The sequence below is a fragment of the Mustela nigripes genome, chromosome 15 (assembly GCF_022355385.1).
Source record: "Mustela nigripes isolate SB6536 chromosome 15, MUSNIG.SB6536, whole genome shotgun sequence".
NCBI lineage: Eukaryota > Metazoa > Chordata > Mammalia > Carnivora > Mustelidae > Mustela > Mustela nigripes.
The window spans coordinates 31,709,082-31,731,031 of NC_081571.1; the positions used below are offsets into that span (position 1 = coordinate 31,709,082).

The 21,950-nt window shown below is 37.9% G+C and overlaps 1 protein-coding gene across 1 annotated transcript in view; it reads left to right on the forward strand.

Moving 5' to 3' along the window:
* The window catches only part of VWA8 (von Willebrand factor A domain containing 8), a 326,523-nt gene that overhangs the window by 113,244 nt on the left and 191,329 nt on the right, over nt 1-21,950 (forward strand). The window contains exons 15-19 of the mRNA XM_059378120.1: nt 1,426-1,594; nt 4,207-4,284; nt 11,447-11,562; nt 16,435-16,541; nt 19,990-20,096. Coding sequence (XP_059234103.1) covers nt 1,426-1,594; nt 4,207-4,284; nt 11,447-11,562; nt 16,435-16,541; nt 19,990-20,096 — 577 coding nt within the window. The remainder of the gene's footprint in view (nt 1-1,425; nt 1,595-4,206; nt 4,285-11,446; nt 11,563-16,434; nt 16,542-19,989; nt 20,097-21,950) is intronic.

Genomic DNA, 21,950 nt, shown 5'->3' on the forward strand with positions numbered 1-21,950 from the left:
CTACATATATGGTACCTCCTGATATTCTAGCTGTTAATCACTTAGCTGTTGGGTTCTGTTATAATAATTAATGGCAATGAATAGTCCATTTCTGAAGAAATGCCAGTTATGTACCTGAATTTTTATTTTTGTGAAGATCTTGGTGGGTGTTTGCATTTTATCTTTTGTTTCTCATAGCAAGGATGATATTCCCCTTTAAAGTTATATTTCCACTGGGGTTTAGAGGACAATTAATAAAAACTGACAATATCACCCACATGATTATATCATAAGGGGTGTTTAGTCTGTCTCCAAAACATACTCAAGTCATTTTGCAAATGATGGAAAGTCTTAACCTTATTCTTCTATATGTCCTAGAATATTCACATCCTCAGATTCCCTAGCAGGGATTTATAAAAGAGGTCACTTTAAAAACAGTATTTCTGGGGTGCCTGGGTGGCTCAGTCGGTTAAGTGTCTGCCTTTGGCTCAGGTCATGATCACAGGGTCCTGGGACTGAGCCCCACATGGGACTCCTTGCTCAGTGGGGAGCCTGCCTCTCCCTCTGCCAGCTGTTCTCCCTGCTTAGGCTCACTCTCTCCCTTGCTCACCCTATCTGAAATGAATAAGTAAAATCTTTTTTTTTAAAAAATCACAATATTTCCTATAAAATGACAAAAGAGTGAATTATATAAAAGTTTAATTTTTTTCTATCTTTTGAAGACCTAAGTATTCTTATTGTCAATCCAGATTTTAAATTTAACCTAGCCCCTTATGCTGCTCAAATTTTTCTGTGTTGTGAAAAATGTTTTCATCCTGGATCTTACTCCTTGGTCTTTCTCTGAATGACATAGAGTGGGTTCCTTGCAAGACAGGAGATATTTTGAATAAAGAGAAGGAACCTAGGTAATGAATATGAACTGGATGGAATTTTGTCTCAAGGGACAATGGAGAAAATTTACTGGAGACATAACATATCCAGATAGTGGTTTGTGCAGGGATAGAGATCATCTGTGCAAACAATACATCATGTTTTAGTAGTAGATGACTCTTTTTTCCTTTTTTTTTTTTTTCTTAAGATTTATTTATTTATTTGAGAGAGAGAAGTGAGTGGAGGAGTTGCAGAGGGAGAAAGCGAATTTCAAGCAGGTTCCACACTCAGCACAGAGAGTCCAGTGTGGGACTCGATCTCATGACCCTGAGATGATGACCTGAGGTAAAATCAAAAGTCGGACTCTTAAGAACAAGTTACCCAGGCACCTTTCTTTTTCTGTTTTAATAAGTTCCTAGGATATCCTGATTTTTTTCATCCTGATTTTATTCTGTGGGTAATGGCTCTGACTATCTTAACAGCAGTAAGCTTATTGTTACCTAGGCTTTAGCTACCATGACCTAATTTCTAATAAGAAAGTTTATGTTTGTTTGTTTTATTATTTTTCCCTTTTAGATCCATTTTTCCTGTTCACCCCTCCTTCAGAATCATCGCCTTGGCAGAGCCCCCCGTTATTGGAAGCACAACACAGCAATGGCTGGGACCAGAATTCTTAACCATGTTCTTTTTCCATTATATGAAACCACTTGTCAGAAGTGAAGAAATTCAAGTGATAAAGGAAATGGTAAGAGTAAGGCTACCTCTAGGCTGTTGCGTTCAGCTGTCAGAGCAGAGGTGGACATTTCTGGCTGCTTCTTCCCGTATACTCCCAAATTTCCTGATATAATGGTTCTCACACTTAAGAATTTTTCAGAATCGCTTGGAGGGCCTGTTAAAATGCAAGTTGCTGAGTCACTAGGTCTGGGGCAGTATATGATAATTTGCATTTCTAAAGTTCTTCGGTGATGCCCTTGCTGCTGATCTGGAGACCACACTTTGAAAACTGTGGATGTAAGCTGTCTCTCCACTTTCCTCATGTGGAGGCAGTTTTAGGATTCATTTTCCTTCTCTATTCAGCCAGAGATGACTATTTTCAGTTCCTAATCCAAAGGGAGGCCAAATATATTTTAGTTCCTTAGATTTTAGAAAATACGAAGTTGCCCTGTTCCCCTCAGTACTGTATGGTATCCTGTACTTACTAGTAATCTGGTGGCGTGCAGTGTGTGCAATGCATTATTTCAGTGTCTGCCTTAAGTGCTTCACACTTCTGGAGTTCTAGAACTGCATTGTTTAAAGTAGCACCAGCCACATTCAATACACTTTTTAAAATATTTTATTTATTTATTTGACAGAGATCACAAGTAGGTAGAGAGGCAGGCAGAGAGAGAGGAGGAAGCAGACTCCCCGCAGAGCAGAGAGCCCGATGTAGGGCTCGATCCCAGGGCCCTGGGATCATAACCTGAGCCAAAGGCAGAGGCTTTAACCCACTGAGTCACCCAGGCGCCCCCACACTCAATAAATTTTAAAAGTTCAGCTTCTCAGTCATATTTCAAGTGGTCAGTAAACACCTGAGGGCTTTTGACTACCATATCAGACAGCATAGGTAAAGAACATTTCCATCTTCGCAGAAAGTTCTATTGGGCAATGTTGTTCTCAATCACAAATAATTAACCTTTTGCATAAATGTACTCATTCCCTTTGAAATACCAGAACAAGTGGATTAATTTTAGGTCTTGTGAGCTTGGTGGTGGATAAGGGCATAGGCTTTAAGGAGTCAAAAAGCTTACTTTTAAATGCCAAATGCCAAACTGTTCCTGGGTGGCTCAGTCGTTAAGTGTCTGCCTTCTGCTCAGGTTGATCCCTGGGTCCTGGGATTGAGCCCTGCACTGGGAATCCCTGCTCAGCGGGGAGCCTGCTTCTCCCTCTCCTGCTTACCCTGCTTGTGTTCCCTCTCTCTCTCTCTCTGTGTGTGTCAAATAAATAGATAAAATCTTTTTAAAATAAATACATAAATAAATAAATGACAGATCCATTCCTTATCAGCTTCCAGATCTTGGGTGAATTACTCAACCATAGTTTCTTCTATGTTTCTTCTGAAGTTGGGGATAATACTGCTGCTTGTACGCAGGATTTAAAGAACGAATAAGATGAAATATGTACTGAAAAGAATGTAGAATTTTCAAGTGCCTGTTACTTATATGACCAAAGAAATCCTGAGCAGTTTCCTTCTGAAGTGGTTACATTATACCAGTCATATTCTGATATCTCTCTGACCTTTTTAAATTAAAATTATAAAACATGTCATTGTTTCAGCTTAATTTCTCATAATTTAGTTCAGTTAAATATTTAATTAAAGTTGTCACAGTTCAAGCAACCAGCCTGTATTAGTTAGGCAGCTATTCTCCAGAATTCATTGATAAACTGATTATTCCCTTAGTTATGTGGTTTAAAAGTCCTTGAAAAAATAAACAGCGTGGGCATCCATTCTTTGTTGCAGAATACCTATGTCACTTGGGAGATAAAAGATTACTACTAAGTGAAGGAAGGAGTTTGGTTTTAGTAAGAAAAATGCTTAAATTAGAGTTTAGAAAATCTTGCCAAAGCTAACGAACAGGGAAATAATTATAAAATGTTTTTTATGGGTATACTTTATGCCAGTTTTTAATTGAGTTAGAGGCTCCTTTCAGTTTTATCCTGGTGATGGAATTATAAATGAAGAGTGGCTTGGTTTCAACTACCTGATTGTTAAAGAGAAAGAAGAGGCATAAGTGTTTCCTGGGAAAATGAATAGGCAGATTTATCCAGGAGTTAAACATGTTACCCATTACCAGAGACTTTTTTTTATATATATTTTATTTAGGGGCACCTGGGTGGCTCAGTGGGTTAAGCCTCTACCCTTGGCTCAGGTCATGATCTCAGGGTCCTGGAATTGAGCCCCACATCGGGCTCTCTGCTCAGCGGGGAGCCTGTTTTCCTCTCTCTCTCTCTGTCTGCTTCTCTGCCTACTTGTTATCTCTCTCTCTCTGTCAAATAAATAAAATTTTTAAAAATATATTTTATGTATTTGTTTGACTGAGAGACAGTGAGAGAGGGAACACAAACAGGGGCAGTGGGAGGGGGAGAAGCAGGCTTCCCACCAAGCAGGAAGCCCGATGTGGGGCTCAATCCCAGGACCCTGGGATCATGACCTGAGCCGAAGGCAGACACTTAACCACTGAGCCACCCAGGTGCCCCACACCAGGACTTTCTTAAAAATATAATTCTAATATTGTTTGCCAGGTAGCCAGAATTTCTGGTTGATTGATCAGATATCCCCACTTAGTCTTTCTGTCTTTTCTCAATTCTCTCATAACATAGGTCCCAAATATACCTCAGGAAGCTTTGGACAGATTGTTAACATTTACACACAAACTCAGAGAGACACAGGATCCCACGGTAAGTCTGGGCTTTTTCCCATAGGATTTTTTGTTGTTGACATGCTGCTGCTTTATGTTCTCAGAGTTTAATGCTTTAAAATCTATTTTTCAAACTGGTATTTTTATCTCTTATGCTGTGCTTTGCCCTATGCATATATTTTACCCTTTCGGTGGTTTGAACACTGACTTCAGCTACTCATGGTTGGCCTCATAGAAGAAAACTAGCTTTAGAGCTCGGTGATCCTAGCGGTTCGGTTCTGGCCCCTGATCTCCTGTGCTGAGCAATCTCATCTAGTCTTATGGCTTCAAGTGTGACCTCTTCTGTTAACGGTGACCTCTTTCTCTTCAGCTTCTAACTTCTCTTTTCTCATCGATTCTATGTTTGTAATTGTGTTTCCTTTCTGGGATGGTGTAAGGGTAGAAAACATTTCCCTTCTTTTCTTCTATATTCTTTGGCTGGCCTAATGATTACATTCACACGAGACAGACCTATTGGAGAAAACCCAATTTAATTCCATTTGTACAGGGCCCCATAAAAATATTAGACTTACAGCAGTGATCAAAGCAGACAGCTTTTATACTTTAGACAGACAAGAAGTTTGTAAAGAATTAACAAGACCAGGAAGTTTGGCCTTGAGGTAGTAAATGAGGGACGAGGTAACAAAGTTTGTTTATATTGCCATCTTGGCCCTGGGTTCCTTATTGCTGCTGATAAGGATGCCTCACTCCTACCCGCCTGGGACAGAAAGGGTTCCTTTCATAGGGGAGATTTATTTCCTGCTTTTGGGGGGCAGAGGAGGGTTAGAATGTCCTTCTTTTAATAGCTATTTCTTATGTAATGTTAATTGAAACTAACAAATACGTCAAAATGGCATATTTTGGGGTGGCATATCCTGCCCCTCCACCCCTTTGAAAATTTTTTGCCTAACTTTTATTTTAGCGTTCACAGTTGAAAACGCTTTTGCACTATAACCAAAATTTCCCCCTGCTGTCAAAAATCCAATACCCTCAATATAATTCATACCGTATTGGGGTGAAATGAAAAGATTTTCAATCTGAGGTTTTTAAGCAATAATTAATATTTTAAATAGACCAAGGCAAATTATGTATTTGTGCACAAAGGAATAAAAGGTCTAAGGAAATATTATTTGCTTTGGGCTGGAATTTTAATACTGAAGCGTGGTTATATCATGCCATCTAAAGCATGGTTTGTGATTATATGTGCATTTGGAGAGCAAGAGATGAAGAACTAATTCTTCTTTAACAAGTACAGTTTGATAAGCAAAGTCTTTTAAAACACAGGGCACATGGGGAATAAAAAAGAGGGACTTGGTGTTTAAAAAGTTGGAAACCACTGCATCTGTTGGAAGGATCAAGGACTGTCACCAACTGTGAATCTCAGTGTTCTCATCTCTAAAATTCAAGTGCCATATACTTCACTTCATAAGGAGGTTGTGATGTTTAAACATGAAAATGTGTGTGAAGAATCTCTTTCTTAGTAGCTGCTTAATAAGTGGTAGTTTTTTTCACTTCCCAACTGGCTATTCTGAGATCACTATAAATCCAACATACCTTGTCTTTCCCCCTTTAAATCTATTTGTATTTCTTATTTAATTTTCTGGCTGCCTTAATACTCTGTCTCCTTGCTTTCCCATGATCTCCACTTAACCTCATAGCAGACCTCATCAGTTTAGCATCATGATGTCTCATCCATTCTCTTACCTATTGCCGGTAATTGTCCTAGTATTTGGTTTCATCATCTTTCGCCTGAAATACTGCCCTTTCCTTTTGACTGCCGTCACCACCAATAGTTCATTCCTCATGTGGCCTTCGATTATTTTCCTGGGCCTGTTATAACAAATTACCATAAACTGCTGGTTTATAGCAACAGAAATTTATTTTCTCGCCATTCTAGGTGCCAGAAGTTTGGAATGCGTATTACTGAGTTAAAGTCGAGGTATCAGCAGCACTCCCTCAGGGGCTTAAGGGGAGAATCTGTACCTTACGTTTTCAGGTCCCAGTGGCGGTCAGCATTCCTTGACTTGGGGCCTCATTATCTTAATCTCTGCCTCTATCTTCAGTTCACCTTCCCTCCGATGTGTCAGTTCAGACCTCTGTCTGCCTCCCTTTTACAAGGGTTCTTGTGATTACATTTAGGGGCCACCCAGATAATCCAGGGCAATTTCTTCATCTCAAAACTTTTAATTTAATGTGGTCTGCAAAGTTAACTTTGCCATATGAGGTAAAACTTGCACGTTCCAAGGATTAGGATGTGGATATCTTTGCGGAGGGGACCATTTTCCAGTTTTCACAGGCCCCTTGTTGATAGCCCCTGGGATTGATAACTTCATCTCCAGTTTGTCCATTACTTGTTCTTTCTCAGCTACGCCATTCTCTCTCTTGTTCCTTGAACCCACTCATGTCTGCCTCAGGGCCCTTGGCACTCAGTGTTTCCTCTGCCTAGAGTGTTCTTTCCCAGATAACTCCAGATTTGAATTTGCTCTGCTGTCACCTTTTCATCGAGGCCTGCCTTACGTACTCCATTTAGAATCACCTTTCCCTGCCCCCTATTTTATTCCTCTCTCTTTTTCCTCTTAAAAGTTCTTTGTAAGGCTTATTACCCTTTGACGTAATATATGCTTTACTCACTTTTTTTAATTGCCTATTTCCCCTCACTCAAATTTAAGTTCCAAGAAAGCAGGGTTTTTTTTTGGTCCCTGCTGTATCCGCAGCATCTGGAATTTCGCCTGCTGTGTAGTAGCTGGTCAACAAGTGTCTGTTAAGTAAATGAATGAATGGCTCAGCCATAGTATCTCTGGAGGGGCTATTCCTGGATCCAGTTCCTAAGTCCTCCCCCCTCATTAACTGTTAAGGGATGAAGGACTGCCTGCTGAATAAGCATGCCCACCCAGTTCCATCACACTGCATGCTGCCTTTCTAGCTTCCCTTCCTACAACTTCTCCTGAAGCACCCTCAGCCCTCCTGCACTTCCCTTCTCCCTGCTTGCCATGCCTGGCCTATACCCAGATGCCTCCGTTGCCAGGGACGCCAGGACGCGCTTTCTCCCTGTCCCCTTTCAGGTCTGTCTCAGCCACTCAGACAGCAGTAACCTCTCTCTCCAGTGTGCTTTCCTAACACTTGACTTAGGACTCTGTTACCAACCTGTGGTAGCTATAGCACGGGTTTATTTTCATCTCTTCAATTAGTACTTGAACTCCCTGAATACAGTGTCATTTATTCTTCTTTCTCATTTTCTAACCTGGTGCCAAGTCCTTAAGAGACACATAACAAGTGTTTCGTGGATGAATGAATAAAGTGATTAAATAATTGCTAATTTATTAGTGCATTGTCCCTAGAGTTTGCTCTCCCTGAGAACAGTATATTTTCATAAAAGGAATGATTCTTGAAGAGGAAGAAGAGAAAATTTATTGAAAAAAATTTCTGATTAGATCCTTCATATTTTTAAGCTGAATTACTGTAACTCATCATGCTAATACAAAAAACCTTTGAGGTATGCTCTTAAACTCCACATAACCATGGTAACTAAGGGAAATGTGCTCATATCCGCACACTCTCTTTTTTCAAGATAAAACTGCAATTAGAAATTTAATGCTATAAATGTTAAACACACGAGGGATTTTCTAATAAAGTTCATTCTCAATTTTTAATTGGTAATGTGAGAGCAGAAATAAGCAAACCCTTTATTCAACACCTTACATGGCTTGACATAAAGCTTTGCTATGGTTTTTATTTATTTTTTTTTTAACACTGGGTGTTAATTGTAAAGCATTTCGGTGTTAGTAACTGAGAAAGCTAGTATTTTTCAAATTCATGAGATGTCCTTACTGATCACTGGGATGAAACATGAAGGCTGTATTCAGTGTCCTTCTTGGGTGAGGCTAGAATAGTGTACGTTACACGAGGAAGTTACTGTGTGGCTTGTTGGGACTCTTGTCATGAGAATCCTCAGGTTGGAGTGATTTATCAAACATTTTCCGTGATTAAAGTAGGAATATTTTGTGGGTCCACGTATTCAGAATGGGAATTGCTGAGTCATATTTCACTTCTGATACTTTAAATCATACTGGCTCAAATAACCTTATCCTTCTTTCTCATATCTATCAGGCGCCAAATCTCTGAAATGTTTGTTGATTCCTTCTCTCCACTCCTTTTTGCCAGTAACCTTACTGCATCTTATCATTTTATAGACAGATCAGTGCGGTAGCTTTCTGTTTCCTGTCCTTCAGCTACTTTGCTTGCTACCACCAGATTAATTGTTCTAAATTCATATTACCACTTCGCACATGACCAAGTCCTGTTGCTTTTAGGAGTAAGGCCAAACTCCTCCAAGGGTCAGTCCCAGGTCTTTGCTACTTAGGACTGAGTTTTCTAACAAGACCCTCTAGTAAAGCTGAGCTAGTTTCCTCACATTTCTGCATCTATTCCTGTTCCTTTTGCTCTCATGCCTTTGTTCATAGCATTTCTTGTGCCCCGCTTGAACATTTTCATTTTAAGCCCCTCTAGCAGTTGTCAAGTGCTTCACTTATTTTGGCATTAAATTGTATGCTATTTTGAATTACAATTTATGCTTTCTTATATTTAAATATTGTCTCCATGTCTAGAATGCAAATTTCTTGAAAACAAGGATGAACCAAATGTTTGCTTATAAATGGGTTCTTTGAGACATAGAATGTGTTTTTTAATAGAAAAAGGGATATATCACAAATGGTGATCATGCTCCCAACCTAGTCCCCAGAGGACCATTTATTCTGTGTTGTAGCTGAGATAGAATATTAACCACAGCACACCAGCACCTCATGGAGCTGCAAAATACACACAGGAGGAGAGATCCCTGCCCTTTGTTCTTCCTTGGGACCTACTGAGATCACCTTAATTGAAATGCTGAAACAAGCCAGTATGCAGTGTGTCTCCAGCATCTTGGCACCCTCCCACCATCCATCGTGAACCCTCTGCGAACTTGAACTTTACGGAGTCCTCTTCTGCATTCCCTTAGGGGCTCAGGGCCACCGTACTCCCCCCATCACTCCCGTGACATTTCACCCTGGCCTATTCTGCCCTCCTAAAGGGCACGTTGCTTTCAAAGTTCTTCTCTCTTCTGGTTTTTAATGAAAACTGCTGTCTCCCAATGCTGCTGATCTAAATTGGGAATTAATCCAATAATAATCTGATGCATTAAATTCATACTAAAATGCAGGTCACATCCCCTTCCTATGTTAGATTTTTTTTTTTTTTTCATTTTGAAGAGGCTGACTTTTAACAATAATTGCTGACATTTGTTTAGCACCCCTGCGTCTGACCTCTGCTAAGTGCTTTAGAACAATTTTCTTTTCTCTCTCTTTTTCTTTTTTTAGTTTCAAGTTTCTTATTTTAATTCCTATTTGTTAACATACAGTGTAATATTAGTCTCGGGTATAGAATTTAGTGATTCAGCACTTACATACAATGCCCAGTGCTCATCACAAGTGCCCTCCTTAATCCCCGTCTCCTATTTATCCATCCTCATCCACCTCCCCTCCAGCAACTCTCAGTTTGTTCTCTATAGTTAAGAGTCTGTTTTCTGGTTTGCCTCTTCTTTTCCTCCTATGTTCATCTGTTTTGTTTCTTACATTCCACATGTGAGTGAAATCATGTGTTGTCTTTCTCTGACTGACCGACTTCGCATAATATTCTCTAGCTCCATCCATGTCACTGCAAATGGCAAACTTTCATTCTCTTCTATGGCTCAGTAATACTCCATACACACACACACACACACACACACACACACACACACACACACCATATCTTCTTTATTCATTCATTAGTCAGTGGACGTTTGGGCTCTTTCCATAATATGACTATTGTTGATAATGATGCTATCAACATTGGGGTGCACGTATCCCTTCGAATTGGGATTTTTGTATCCTTTGGTTAAATACCTAGCAGTGCAATTGATGGATTGGAGAGTAGATCTACTTTTAACTTTTTGAGGAACCTCTGTACTGTTTTCCACAGTGGCTGCACCAGTTTGCATTCCCACCAATAGTATAAGAGGGTTCCCCTTTCTCTGCCTACCCACTAACAATTTTTGTTTTCTGTGTTGTTAATTTTAGCCATTCTGACAGGTGTAGGGTGCTTTCTCACCATGATTTTGATTTGTATTTCCTTGGTGTTGACTGATACTGAGCTTTTTTTCATGTGTCTGTTAGCCATCTGTATGTCTTCTTTGGAAAACTGTCTATTGATGTCTTCTGCCCATTTTTTAACTGGATTATTTATTTTTTAGGGGTTGAGTTTGGTAAGTTCTATAGATTGTGGATACTAACCCGCATAACAACCTTAAAGGTAAAGGCGTTTTTGTCACCAGTTTAAAGATCAGAAAACTGAGGCTTGAAGATGTTGAATAATCCATCAAGCTAATGCATGGGAGACCGGTTTGTCTAATTCCAAAGCTGATAAACTTTGTCATTACATTACGCTGCCCACCAAGATAACTTCAAAATCCCATCGATAAATATTTACTGGTACTCACATATCCTGAGTTGTGTACTAGTAACTCTATTAATGGGATTTCTTATTTTTTGAAGAATAAGAAAACAAGGTGAAATTCTTCTGGCAGTGTAAGGGAAGGATTTCAGACTGCAAGCTGCCACCCACGGGGCAAACTGGTTCACACCTCTGTGGTTAGCAAACTAAACTGTCCACGATTCCTTGTCTCCATTTTAGAAGCCATAGATTTACCTAAAGCTCTGAGCATTTTCAGACTGTCTGAACAGTTCAGCTTTGTGTAGGCAGGGGAAAAAAGAATAATTAGTTAATGGTTCATAAAAGCTATTTATAAGTCAGGTATGGCCTGTATTGTGTAACATCTTTCCTTCATTCATCCTCTTCTCCACCCCCCAACCCAAAAAACATGTATGAACAGCACTTAGTATAATGAAAGCACTTATATATCACTGATAAACATGTTTATAGATTTAAAAAAGAAACTATCTGTAAGGCTGCCTTAAGTGTAAATTGGTTTTCATTTATTTTTATTTGTAATTCATTAACAGTATGTATGTATTTGATGCTTGGCCTTGTCCTTCAGGAATAACGAATTCTGCTCTCACACCTACCTAAAGGGACTCTTAGCCAAGTTGAAACAAGACTCTTAACAGGCTGTCTTTGCCTTTTGATAGGCACAGTCACTGGCAGCATCACTTTCTACCAGACAGCTGTTGCGGATTTCTCGTCGGCTGTCACAGTACCCTAATGAAAATCTTCACAGTGCAGTTACTAAAGCCTGCCTTTCCAGGTAACTGTGTTCTCCTTTCTCAGTGTACTCAAGTTTCTGGGTCTTTGCTAACAGAGTAATGTAAGTTTAATTAATAGTACCCACACATCTGAAGAAAGTATTGCCTGAATATTTCAACCTCATATTTCAACCTCATATTTAGGCATCACAACAATTTTTTTTTAAAGATATTACTTATTTTACAGAGAGAGAGAGCACAAGCCAGGGGAGTATCAGGCAGGAGAGGGAGAAGCAGGTTCACTACTGAATAATGAGCCCAATGCAGGACTCGATCCCAATTTGGCATTGGAACTTTCAATAATGAGCCCAATGCAGGATTCGATCCCAATTTGGCATTGGAACTTTCCATGCTTGACTCTACTCCCTACTCTCCCGTTGCCTAAACTTATCAAAGCTAATATCTTTTCAGTCTACACTAATATTTCTTATACTTGTTTGGAAATTATTATAAAATATTGGCTGATAGAATTTTCTTACAAAATCACTCTTGCATGAAACTATTTTAAAAGGGTAATAAAGGCAGCAGAGGTATCTGGGTGGCTCAGTCAGTTAAGCCTCTGCCTTCAGCTCAGGTCATGATCCCAGGGTCCTGGGATGGAGCCCTGCATCAGGCTCCCTGCTCAGTGGGGAGTCTGCTTCTCCCTCTCCCTTGGCACCCCTACCACCACTGCTAGTGCTCATGCTTGTGATCTCTCTCTCTCTCTCTCAAATGAATAAATTAAAAAATCTTTTTAAAAACAAAGAATAATAAGGATTAATAACAATGCCCCAGAAGCTCAGATTTCTTTTAGACTCTTTTCATATGATCTGCCAATTATTTTTGTGGTGGTTATGACTATTGTCCATTTATTCCTTGATTTTAAAAAACAGGAATTAAAAGAACCTATTCTCAGCTTAGGAGAATCTGAAATTGCCCTCTATCAATTTCCAGTTTAGCTGACAATTTTTCTTATAGTGAAAGTATGCTTCCTGTGTTGCAACTTAAATTTGTTCTCTCTGTGGTGTATTCAGGTAAAATAAGGCTCCTTTCTAGTGTCTTTAGAGTAATTTTTTTAAAACTAATAATTATGAGAAATAATGGAATTGGTTCTTCTTTTCTTTTAAGTAGAAAAATATTAGGCTTCCAAATGAAAATTAGAAAAAAAGCACTTCAGTTGCTTATTTTTCGGCATCATGATGTGAAAAAATATATATAGACAGAGAGATAGATTCATTACCTACCCAGTATTTTCTTAGTCAGAATCTTAGTCTGACTAAGGGTCACTAAATACCCTTAGTCAGAATGGGTATTCATGTGTGTTAATAGGAATAAATATTCAATACTAACCAATGTAAACAGTTTTGGAACCTAAGGGGAAACAATATTTTAGATATCAGAATGAAATAATCATACCCAAAGGATTCTACAAACTGTTCCAAAGAATAGACAGTGAAAACAGCAATTCACTTTGAGTCTAGCATAATTTTGATACCTGAACCAGACAAGAATAATGTATGAAAGGAAAATCATAAACCGGGAAATATTTTAAATCATGAGTAATTTTAAATTATTTAAAGAATGTGAAGAAAGTTTAATATTTTTTAGTTCACTATATTAGTGAACTAGAAATTAGAAAAAAATATTATTTTAAAAAATGAATAAAAAGGATTTGATAAAACCTAACGACCAAACCTAAAAACAAACCAAATTCTTAGTAAACCAGGAATATTCTTAGTAAATCATGAAAAGAGGGATACTTCTACAATCTGATAAGAGGTATATACCAAAAATTTAGAGCAAACATCTTTATGATAAAATATTCATATTTCCTTTAAAGTTAGGAACAGAACAAGAATGTCACCTTTTTGTACTTTCAGCCAGTGCATTTGCCCAAAGTTATCTGATTGGCTAGATTAAAAATTCAAGAGAAACCATATATAAGTCATTAGAAAAATAGAATTTAGTGAGATTACTTATAAATCCAAATCAGTGACATTCCTATATTCCACTAACAATCAATTGAGGAGATCTGATTTTTTTAAAATCACCCCATTTGTAATAATAGTAGAAAGCTTTGAGCACCTAGAGCAAATCAAATTACATGTAATATTTTTATGAAGAAAAGCATAAATCTTCATTGAAAGTTGTAAAGGACTTAGGTAAAAGGGAAGCTATACCATGTTCATGGAAGGGAAGCTATTTTACTCCAGATTTTATATAGATAGCTATGACCTAGTCAGATACTACTAAGGTTATACAGGTTATACTACTAAGGTTTGACAGGCTGATCTCAAAATTGGCCTGGAAATAATAGCAAAGGAGATTTTGAGGAAGATTAAGGTGTTGTACTTTTTCTTTCTGATATCAGGATCCATCATAAAGCTATATTCATTGTTATAGTATGATATTGGTGCAAAGAATAACAAATAGACTATTAGAATAGACTACAGAGACCAGAAACAGGCCCACATACATCTGTAGGAAGTTAGCATATATCAAAAGTAACATTATATAAATCAGTGTGGGAATGGATGGACTTGTCAATAAATTATTTAAAAATATCCATTTTATGCCATACAAAAATGTAAAAACCAGATATATGACAGAAACACTGTAAGCCGCTCTACAAATTGTAAGCCACAGACTAAGAGATGTTTGATAAGATTTGGAATCACAAAAGGATTAGTATTCAGGGACTATAAAGTATTCAAATTATTGAGATGAAAGACTCAACCCTAAATGGGCAGAGGATGAGTGCGCATGCATAGAAGTTAATTCAGATGACCAAAAAAATATTTGAAAAGATACAGGGAAATGAGATTTAAAGCATTAATCAGCTATAATTTCATACTTCTCACTTCTCTGACAATGACATAGTTAGCCTGAGTTAGCCTCGGGGAACATCTTCTGTTCTTGTGTTTCCCATAATGTGGTTGAATCTTTCTATAGTTTTTTTTTTTGTTACAACCAAGATCATAGAGATTGGAGCCCTTCGATTGTATTTTTGCTGTAGTAAATGAATATAATGATGATAATGACTTTTAAAAGGCACTGTGATGCTCATGATGATAAATAAATTTGAAAACTTCACAGTAGGATATGTATTTGCTTTTGTTCTGGGAAAGTAGGATAGATGAATGATATTTCACTCATTTACTCCCTTATTTTACAAAAGGCCACAGGGGGAGGAAAACGCAAGCAGAAAATATCAGTGAGCAATGGAAAAAGAAGCCATTAACTAGAAAAAATTGAAAGCTAGAAAAATAAAGGTTGACCTCATATTACCTGACATACTTCCTTGTCATTTGTGGGGTGAGTCAGTATCTTTTAAAATGTAAATTCTAGAGGTAAACATACTTCAGCTTCCATACTACCTCTGATTATTTGGTAGTGCTGTCTGGGTGTGAGATTGAAAATAACTCTGAAACATGTTCAATGTCAGTAGGAAAGAGTATCATATTGGCAAGCAATGTATGTCACTGACGTTGGAAGGGAGGCATTCGTGCCTTTTTTGCTGTTCTCTATAGGCTTTGGAGGACAATCTAGAAAGGCTCCAGTGTGGGGACAATTGAGGGTGTGTTGAGAGAAGACTATATGGATGTAAGAGGTTTCTGGGACTAGCACACAGTCCAAGCTTGAATGTGTAATTGTCACTCAAGGTAGTTTGACAGGAAGTAACAGAGAGAGCTGCAGAGCCTAATGTCAGCAGGCCAGACTCAAGTTTATGGTCTAGTGCGGAGGGGCAGGTCGGGTGGGCAAAGTGCCAAGATAAGGACTCAGGAAACAAGATAAAAGCCCATTTATTGGGTCTGAGAGATAAAGTAAGGCATTGGTTTTAAACAAGGCAACAATCTGATGAAGGGCCAGAGATGCACATTAGTAAGTCTTACTTGATGCTGTATTGATGAGCTACTGACCCAGAGTGATAGAAATCCTCCCATCATAGCCTGGAACCAGAACGAGGAGGTAGCTGGGAGATAGGGTCAGCTATGTCGATTCTGTCACACAGACAGGAAATCCATCAGTTCCTCACACACTCATTCTTTTGCCTTCTCGCTCACACCGGCATCTCTTTTATTAGAGCTTATACTCAGGGCTGTGGAAATCACCACAAAGGATTTTGAGCTATGGAAAATCTAAGTTAGAAGTGTGATGTTCTTAGTATGTTTTCTTGGGATATCGTGGCATGTAGTGGTTAGTTTATGGTAGTATAGCACAGGTAATAGGTTAAAAATCATTTTTGCAAGCTCCCTTGGGATCATAAATTCCAGATACAGTTTTATTTGTGTGGGTGGGAAACTCCATTTTCATGATCTAATAAGCCCATGATGTTCATACCATCTATTTGTAGATGAAGAATGCCTCTGTCACTCACCAGATTGTTGCTTTGACAACATACATATAGAATAGACAGGCTGAATAATCCTAAATTGAATAATTTGTGTTAAGAAGTAAACATCATTAATTCACTTCCACTAATTTGAATTTGTGATTGCTAAGTTGGAGCCAATTCAAATGTTGTTTTATCTATTTAAGAAAATTTGATAATCCAGTTAAACAATTAAACAAGATTTATGAGGTCTACTAAATCCATTTTGAAAAGAAAATCATTTTAAGTCTTATTCTGTAAGATTTGTATGTACATGAATACTGCTAATTACATGTAAGTTTTGTTAAAGGAGATCAACAGATACTCTTCTTCACAGGTACTTGAAGTTTATATTTATTGCAAAATTTTTTACTATTTGGATTTCACAGCTCAAAACTAAGCTTCCTTAATTGGTTATCTTGAGATAGAAAGAGAGGAAGAAGAAGAGAAAGAGAAAGTTTGTGTGTGCACATGCCAAAAGCTCTTTAGGAACCACATCATTCTGTCCTTCCTGCCCCACCAGGTTCTTACCAAGCCTTGCAAGGTCAGCCTTAGAAAAAAACTTGGCAGATGCTGCGATAGAAATAAGTACTGATAATAATCAGGAACCAGAACTGGAGGATTACAAATGTAAGTATTTGACTTGTTTCTTTTTTAAGTGAAATAATAATTATCAAACATTTGTATTATTTATTATTTTAATTTAAATAAAAATTGGTTTTGTTTCCATATACTTTGTTTTATGTACTTGGTTGAAGAAATCGATCTTTATTTATTTTATTGAAACCCATTTACCAATTAAATCTTAGAATATTTGCTTAATTTCAGAGCACCTGGGTGGCTCAGTTGGTTAACCATCTGCCTTTGGCTCAGGTCATGATCTCTGGGTCCTGGGATCATCCCTACTTAGTGGGGAGTCTGCTTCCCCTTCCACTACCCCTGCCCCCTGCTCATGCATGTGCACACGCTCTCTCTCAAATAAATAAAAACTTTTAAAAAAAGAATATTTTCTTTATTTCAGTGCATACCAGATACAGGTCCTCCTTCAAAGAGTCGCAGTTGACACAAACATATTCATGGCTCTGAAAATCCTTGCTGTAAAGATAACGCCATGATTTGGTTTCACCTTTTCTTCCCCCCAAATATATTTCACCATAGGATCTAGACTTCTCCTTCCTTTACATAACATTTACATTTTGAGGATCACTAGTCCTGTGGGATATGTTCAGGAAACTGTTCTAGGTTCATTTAAACTACAGTAATATTTAGAGTACCACTTCATGCCTTCTTACTCTCCCATTTCCACTCATATTGTCTTTTGTGGTACTTTTTTTATGGATAACCATAAGTATTTTGAATTTGGGGAAGATTTAGCTCTTCTATAGAAGTTCCCTATTTTTCAATTAGATCCCAACAATAGGTTCTCTACTGTTTGAGATTAATACCTGTTCTATCAAAAATCCAATGTGGGACCCCTCTCTAATGAGGACATATTGTGGCTGTCTTTGTAGTAGCTGTTTTTAATAGTTGGGACTACACTGAGACAGGAATTTGTGTTAAAGAAATGAGATGACTTTTTTAGAGTAAAATTAAAAACTCCACCTACTGATGGATCTGGGTACACATATGCAGAGCCAGCGCAAAGAGACAGAACCACTCTGGGATCTGTTGACTCGTAGAGTTACTTGACTGAATCTCTTAATACATATCCAGCGATGGACCGAATTATTCTGACTGTAGACTGTTCAGTCTTGGTAACGGGCCAGTGTCAGCAGTTCCCATCTAAGCCTTGTGTAGGGAATAAGGAATCTAAGAGACTGTTGATTCATCTGGTACCATTTATCTTTAATGTCATCTCTCTTGAGGAGGATTTATTTAATGCACTCTCCTTGTTCGAGAACAAGGTTCACCAAATAACCTTCTGATGAGGATTTGGCTTTCTGTATAGTTCTGCCTCCAAATAATATGCTGATATGGCCATCAGTGTATCATGGGGTCCATATGAAAGTTGTAGCTTTCATTACACTGTAGTATTTTCAATTCTTGTTTCTATAGCAGAATTTATGTATAGATCAGAATATATGTCTTTAATATTCTCCTGAGAGTCACATTTATGGTCAATAGACGTGACAAAATTGGGTTTTGAATCTACTGGACTAAGGACCTTGACAGATGGACTAAAATAATGCCATCCTATGAGATTTCTTAGCAGACAGGTAGCCAGTTTCTCCCAGGGAAGTATAAGCATCACCATCCTCTGAGGGCATTTCTCTTTTCAAGCTTGAAGTTTTGACAATAAACATTAGATGAGTGGATTTAATTGTCCTGAAGCCCTAAATCTACTGAACAGATGTGTTCCATAAACCACAGATGATATCAGATGCTACTTAAATCTGAAATTACGTTTGTCATCTTAACATACAAGCATATACTAAAGTCCCTGCCACAATCCTGCTCTTTGTCTGTTCAGTTTTATATTGGGTCTGTTTCAGAGCCCCTGCCAGTAGTAAATAAACAGTAGATTCTCTGTGTGACAGCTTATAGGTTTTCTTCCTTGTAGAACTTGTAAATAAAAAGGGAAATGGCAAGGATCTATTGGAGAGAGAGGTCTCCTGTGCTTTGGCAAATGTGTAGCATGATTAAACAGGGTTTAATCAGGGTGACAGTTTAATTATTTTTAGCTCAAAATCGTTCATGGCATTGCAGAACGCAAGCATTGCTCTTCTCCACTTGTGTTTCAAAATGTTTTAATGCAAAAGGGCAGTTTTCTTATTTGAAGCGTGGAGAGGTACAGGGGTGGTGGATGGGTCAGTTGTTGAAGGCATTGTGATAATCTCTCTGCTTGCATGGGTATTTCCACAGGATGGAGTGTTATTTGGAGTCAAAGGATTAAATATACCCCACTTGGCAGAAAGAACATTAGACTATACAAGTTCTATTTTTAGTTCTGCCCATGTTAGCTGGGTGGTTTTAAGCAAATTACTTAATTTATGTCCTAAGCTTCCTCATAGGTCTTGTTTCATTGTTAAGAGAATTACATGAAATTATATGAAAAAACAGTGAAGCTTCTGGCTTGAGATGTGGCCCATAGAAGTTCCTCAATAAATGATAGCTTTTGTTGTGACCATCAGTACTACTGTAACAACTACCACCATTAATGTTATGATTATTAACCATGGAGAGAATGCATATGAGATGTACTCCCTGACTTCAAATTTATTATTATTGGGTTCGCTGACTGTAAGGAGCTCATATTCTGTTCTAGATCAACTATTTAAAGCAAAATAGGAGATAACACAATAGTAATAATCATCATGGAATAACTATATAGCACCTGGCATGCTTATTTGAAAATACAGATCTCCTCGACCATCCCTGGAAATAGTAATTTCAGAGGTCTGTGCGGGGTGTTTTTTACTAGATTAATCAGTATTTTTTACTAGAATTCTAGGGAGTTCTTACTTGGAGTTTTTCTTTCTTTTTTTTTTTTTTTTTTTTTGGATAGGCAGAGATTACAAGTAGGCAGAGAGGCAGGCAGAGAGAGAGAGGAAGAAGCAGGCTCTCCGCCGAGCAGAGAGCCCGATGCGGGGCTCCATACCAGGACCCTGAGATCATGACCTGAGCCGAAGGCAGCGGCTTAACCCACTGAGCCACCCAGGCGCCCCATTACTTGGAGCTTTTCAATGGGTGATCCCCCAAAATGATATTCAGAATATTTCAGAGTTTCTGAATGTATATTTGGTTTGCTTTATGTGTTAAAGTCTCCGACAAAACAAGTTTAGGAAGGTGGTTTCATGGAGTTCTGAGTGGGGAGTGGTTCTTTAATTTCATCTCTATGCTGTTTGCTCACGTGCAATATTTTATATAGAATTCATTATCTTTTGGAACATTTTAAACATTTTATGTAAGGCTATGATGTTTTATTTCCACGTTCAACCTTACTTCTTTTAGATGTTAAATTGAAATCCCTTAATGAGATATTAAATTAAAGATGCTGTGTTGCTTTATGTTCACATTGGACTTGGCTTCTCTCAGTACAGAACTACAAATAATTCTCTATCCTGTGTGAAATGTTTAGGTGAAATAGCATCTGGATCTCTGAGGATTGGGGCTGTTAGTGCACCAATCTATAATGCCCACGAGAAAATGAAAGTGCCCGATGTTCTGTTCTATGACAACATTCAGGTAAGATCACTGCTTTGCCTTTCTGGATAAATCTCTTCTTACATTGTGGTAATTAACTCTGCAGTGAAACTAATGTTTAATTATTTTTCTAATTTGCTAAGTTCAATTCAGATGATGCCAAATGAGGTGTTGACACATCTTTTATTAAGGCATTGTAAACTTTTAAATTCTTTCCCAAGACACCTGAAAATTGAAGAGTTGCTACTATGATTAGGGTAATATATTTTATATGTGCACTAGACTCCATGTAAATAAAATGAATATATCATTAAATTTTTAAAAAATGAACTATTCCTTATCCTCTTTTTTGCTTTCCTGTTAAATCATTTCACTGGTTCAAAGAGGATGTGTCTTGTGCCCTCTCTTCTTGATCTTCCTTTCCTTTTCCTGAAAATTCCTAATATTTTACTGTTTTTTACTTTTCCTTTTTTTTTTTTTCCTTTTTAAGGGAGGAAGGTAGATAATTTCTCACTTGTAAACTAACCAGTAATTATGGACCTTCTTCTAAGACACAGAAATAGTGTATACCCAGAAAGCTTTACTACAGATATTCACCTTAATAAGAATTTTTTCAGAGAAAATTACCCGTAATGTAGGAGGGTTTTTTCCCAAATTTTCTGTTAAGTTGTTATATATTTATTTTATAAAAAGAAACATACTTAATTTTTCTTTAATATTTGGTCCCTAATCTGAACAGAAATAATAACCTTATGTTAGAAGAATTTTTACTTACTATTTTTTTAAAGATTTATTTATTTACTTTGAGAGAGAGAGAGAGAGAGAAAAGACATGAGCAGAAGGGCAGAGGGAGAGGGAGAGAGAATCCCAAGCTGACTCCTCACTGAGTGCGGAGCCCTACTTGGGGCTCAATCTCATGATCCTAAGATCATGACCTGAGCTGAAACCAAGAGTCAGACACTTAACTGACTGTACCACCCAGGTGCCCCACTTGCTATTTTTACTATATTAAGGAGTTAGAAAAACGTAAGCTTTTTGTCTGCCATTTTCCAATCATATTTCTTATTCAGTGAGTACCATAATTCTTTTCCCTTTATTATATTAACAATACAGAAGGCATCTGGGAAAATCCTTCTCTCTCAGTAAAAATCTTGATTTGGTATTTTGAAATCTGTCAAAACTGTAATTACTACCTCTGACATGCAAAGACATAACCTGGATAGGTTTTGTATTTATTCTATAGCCCATTAATTAAGGTAGGTTTTACTTCTCTTTCAGAGCATTAATGCTCTTATGCAAACAGTGGACAAATCAGCAGACAATGAAGTTACCTTTAAGACACAAAGAAGGGGGCGCCTGGGTGGCTCAGTGGGTTAAGCCACTGCCTTCGGCTCAGGTCATGATCTCAGGGTCCTGGGATCGAGTCCCGCATCGGGCTCTCTGCTCGGCAGGGAGCCTGCTTCCCTCTCTTTTTCTCTCTGCCTACTTGTAATCTCTCTCTGTCAAATAAATAAATAAAATCTTTAAAAAAAAAAAAAAGACACAAAGAAGGGGGACACCTGGGTGGCTCAGTGGGTAAAAGCCTCTGCCTTCAGCTCAGGTCATGATCTCAGGGTCTTGGGATCGAGCCCTGCATCCAGCTCTCTGCTCAGCAGGGAGCCTGTTTCCCCCTCTCTCTCTGCCTGCCTCTCTGCCTACTTGTGATCTCTCTCTGTCAGATAAATAAATAAAATTAAAAAAAAAAAAGAAAAAGACACAAAGAGGGAAAACAATCTTACCTATCAAAGAAAGACAAAAACATAATTGTAAGGAAAATAGACTGTTTCTGAGCACTGATGGTATCACATTCTGCCCATGTAGTGGAAAGACAAAGGTATAAAGAAAAAAGAGCCAGAA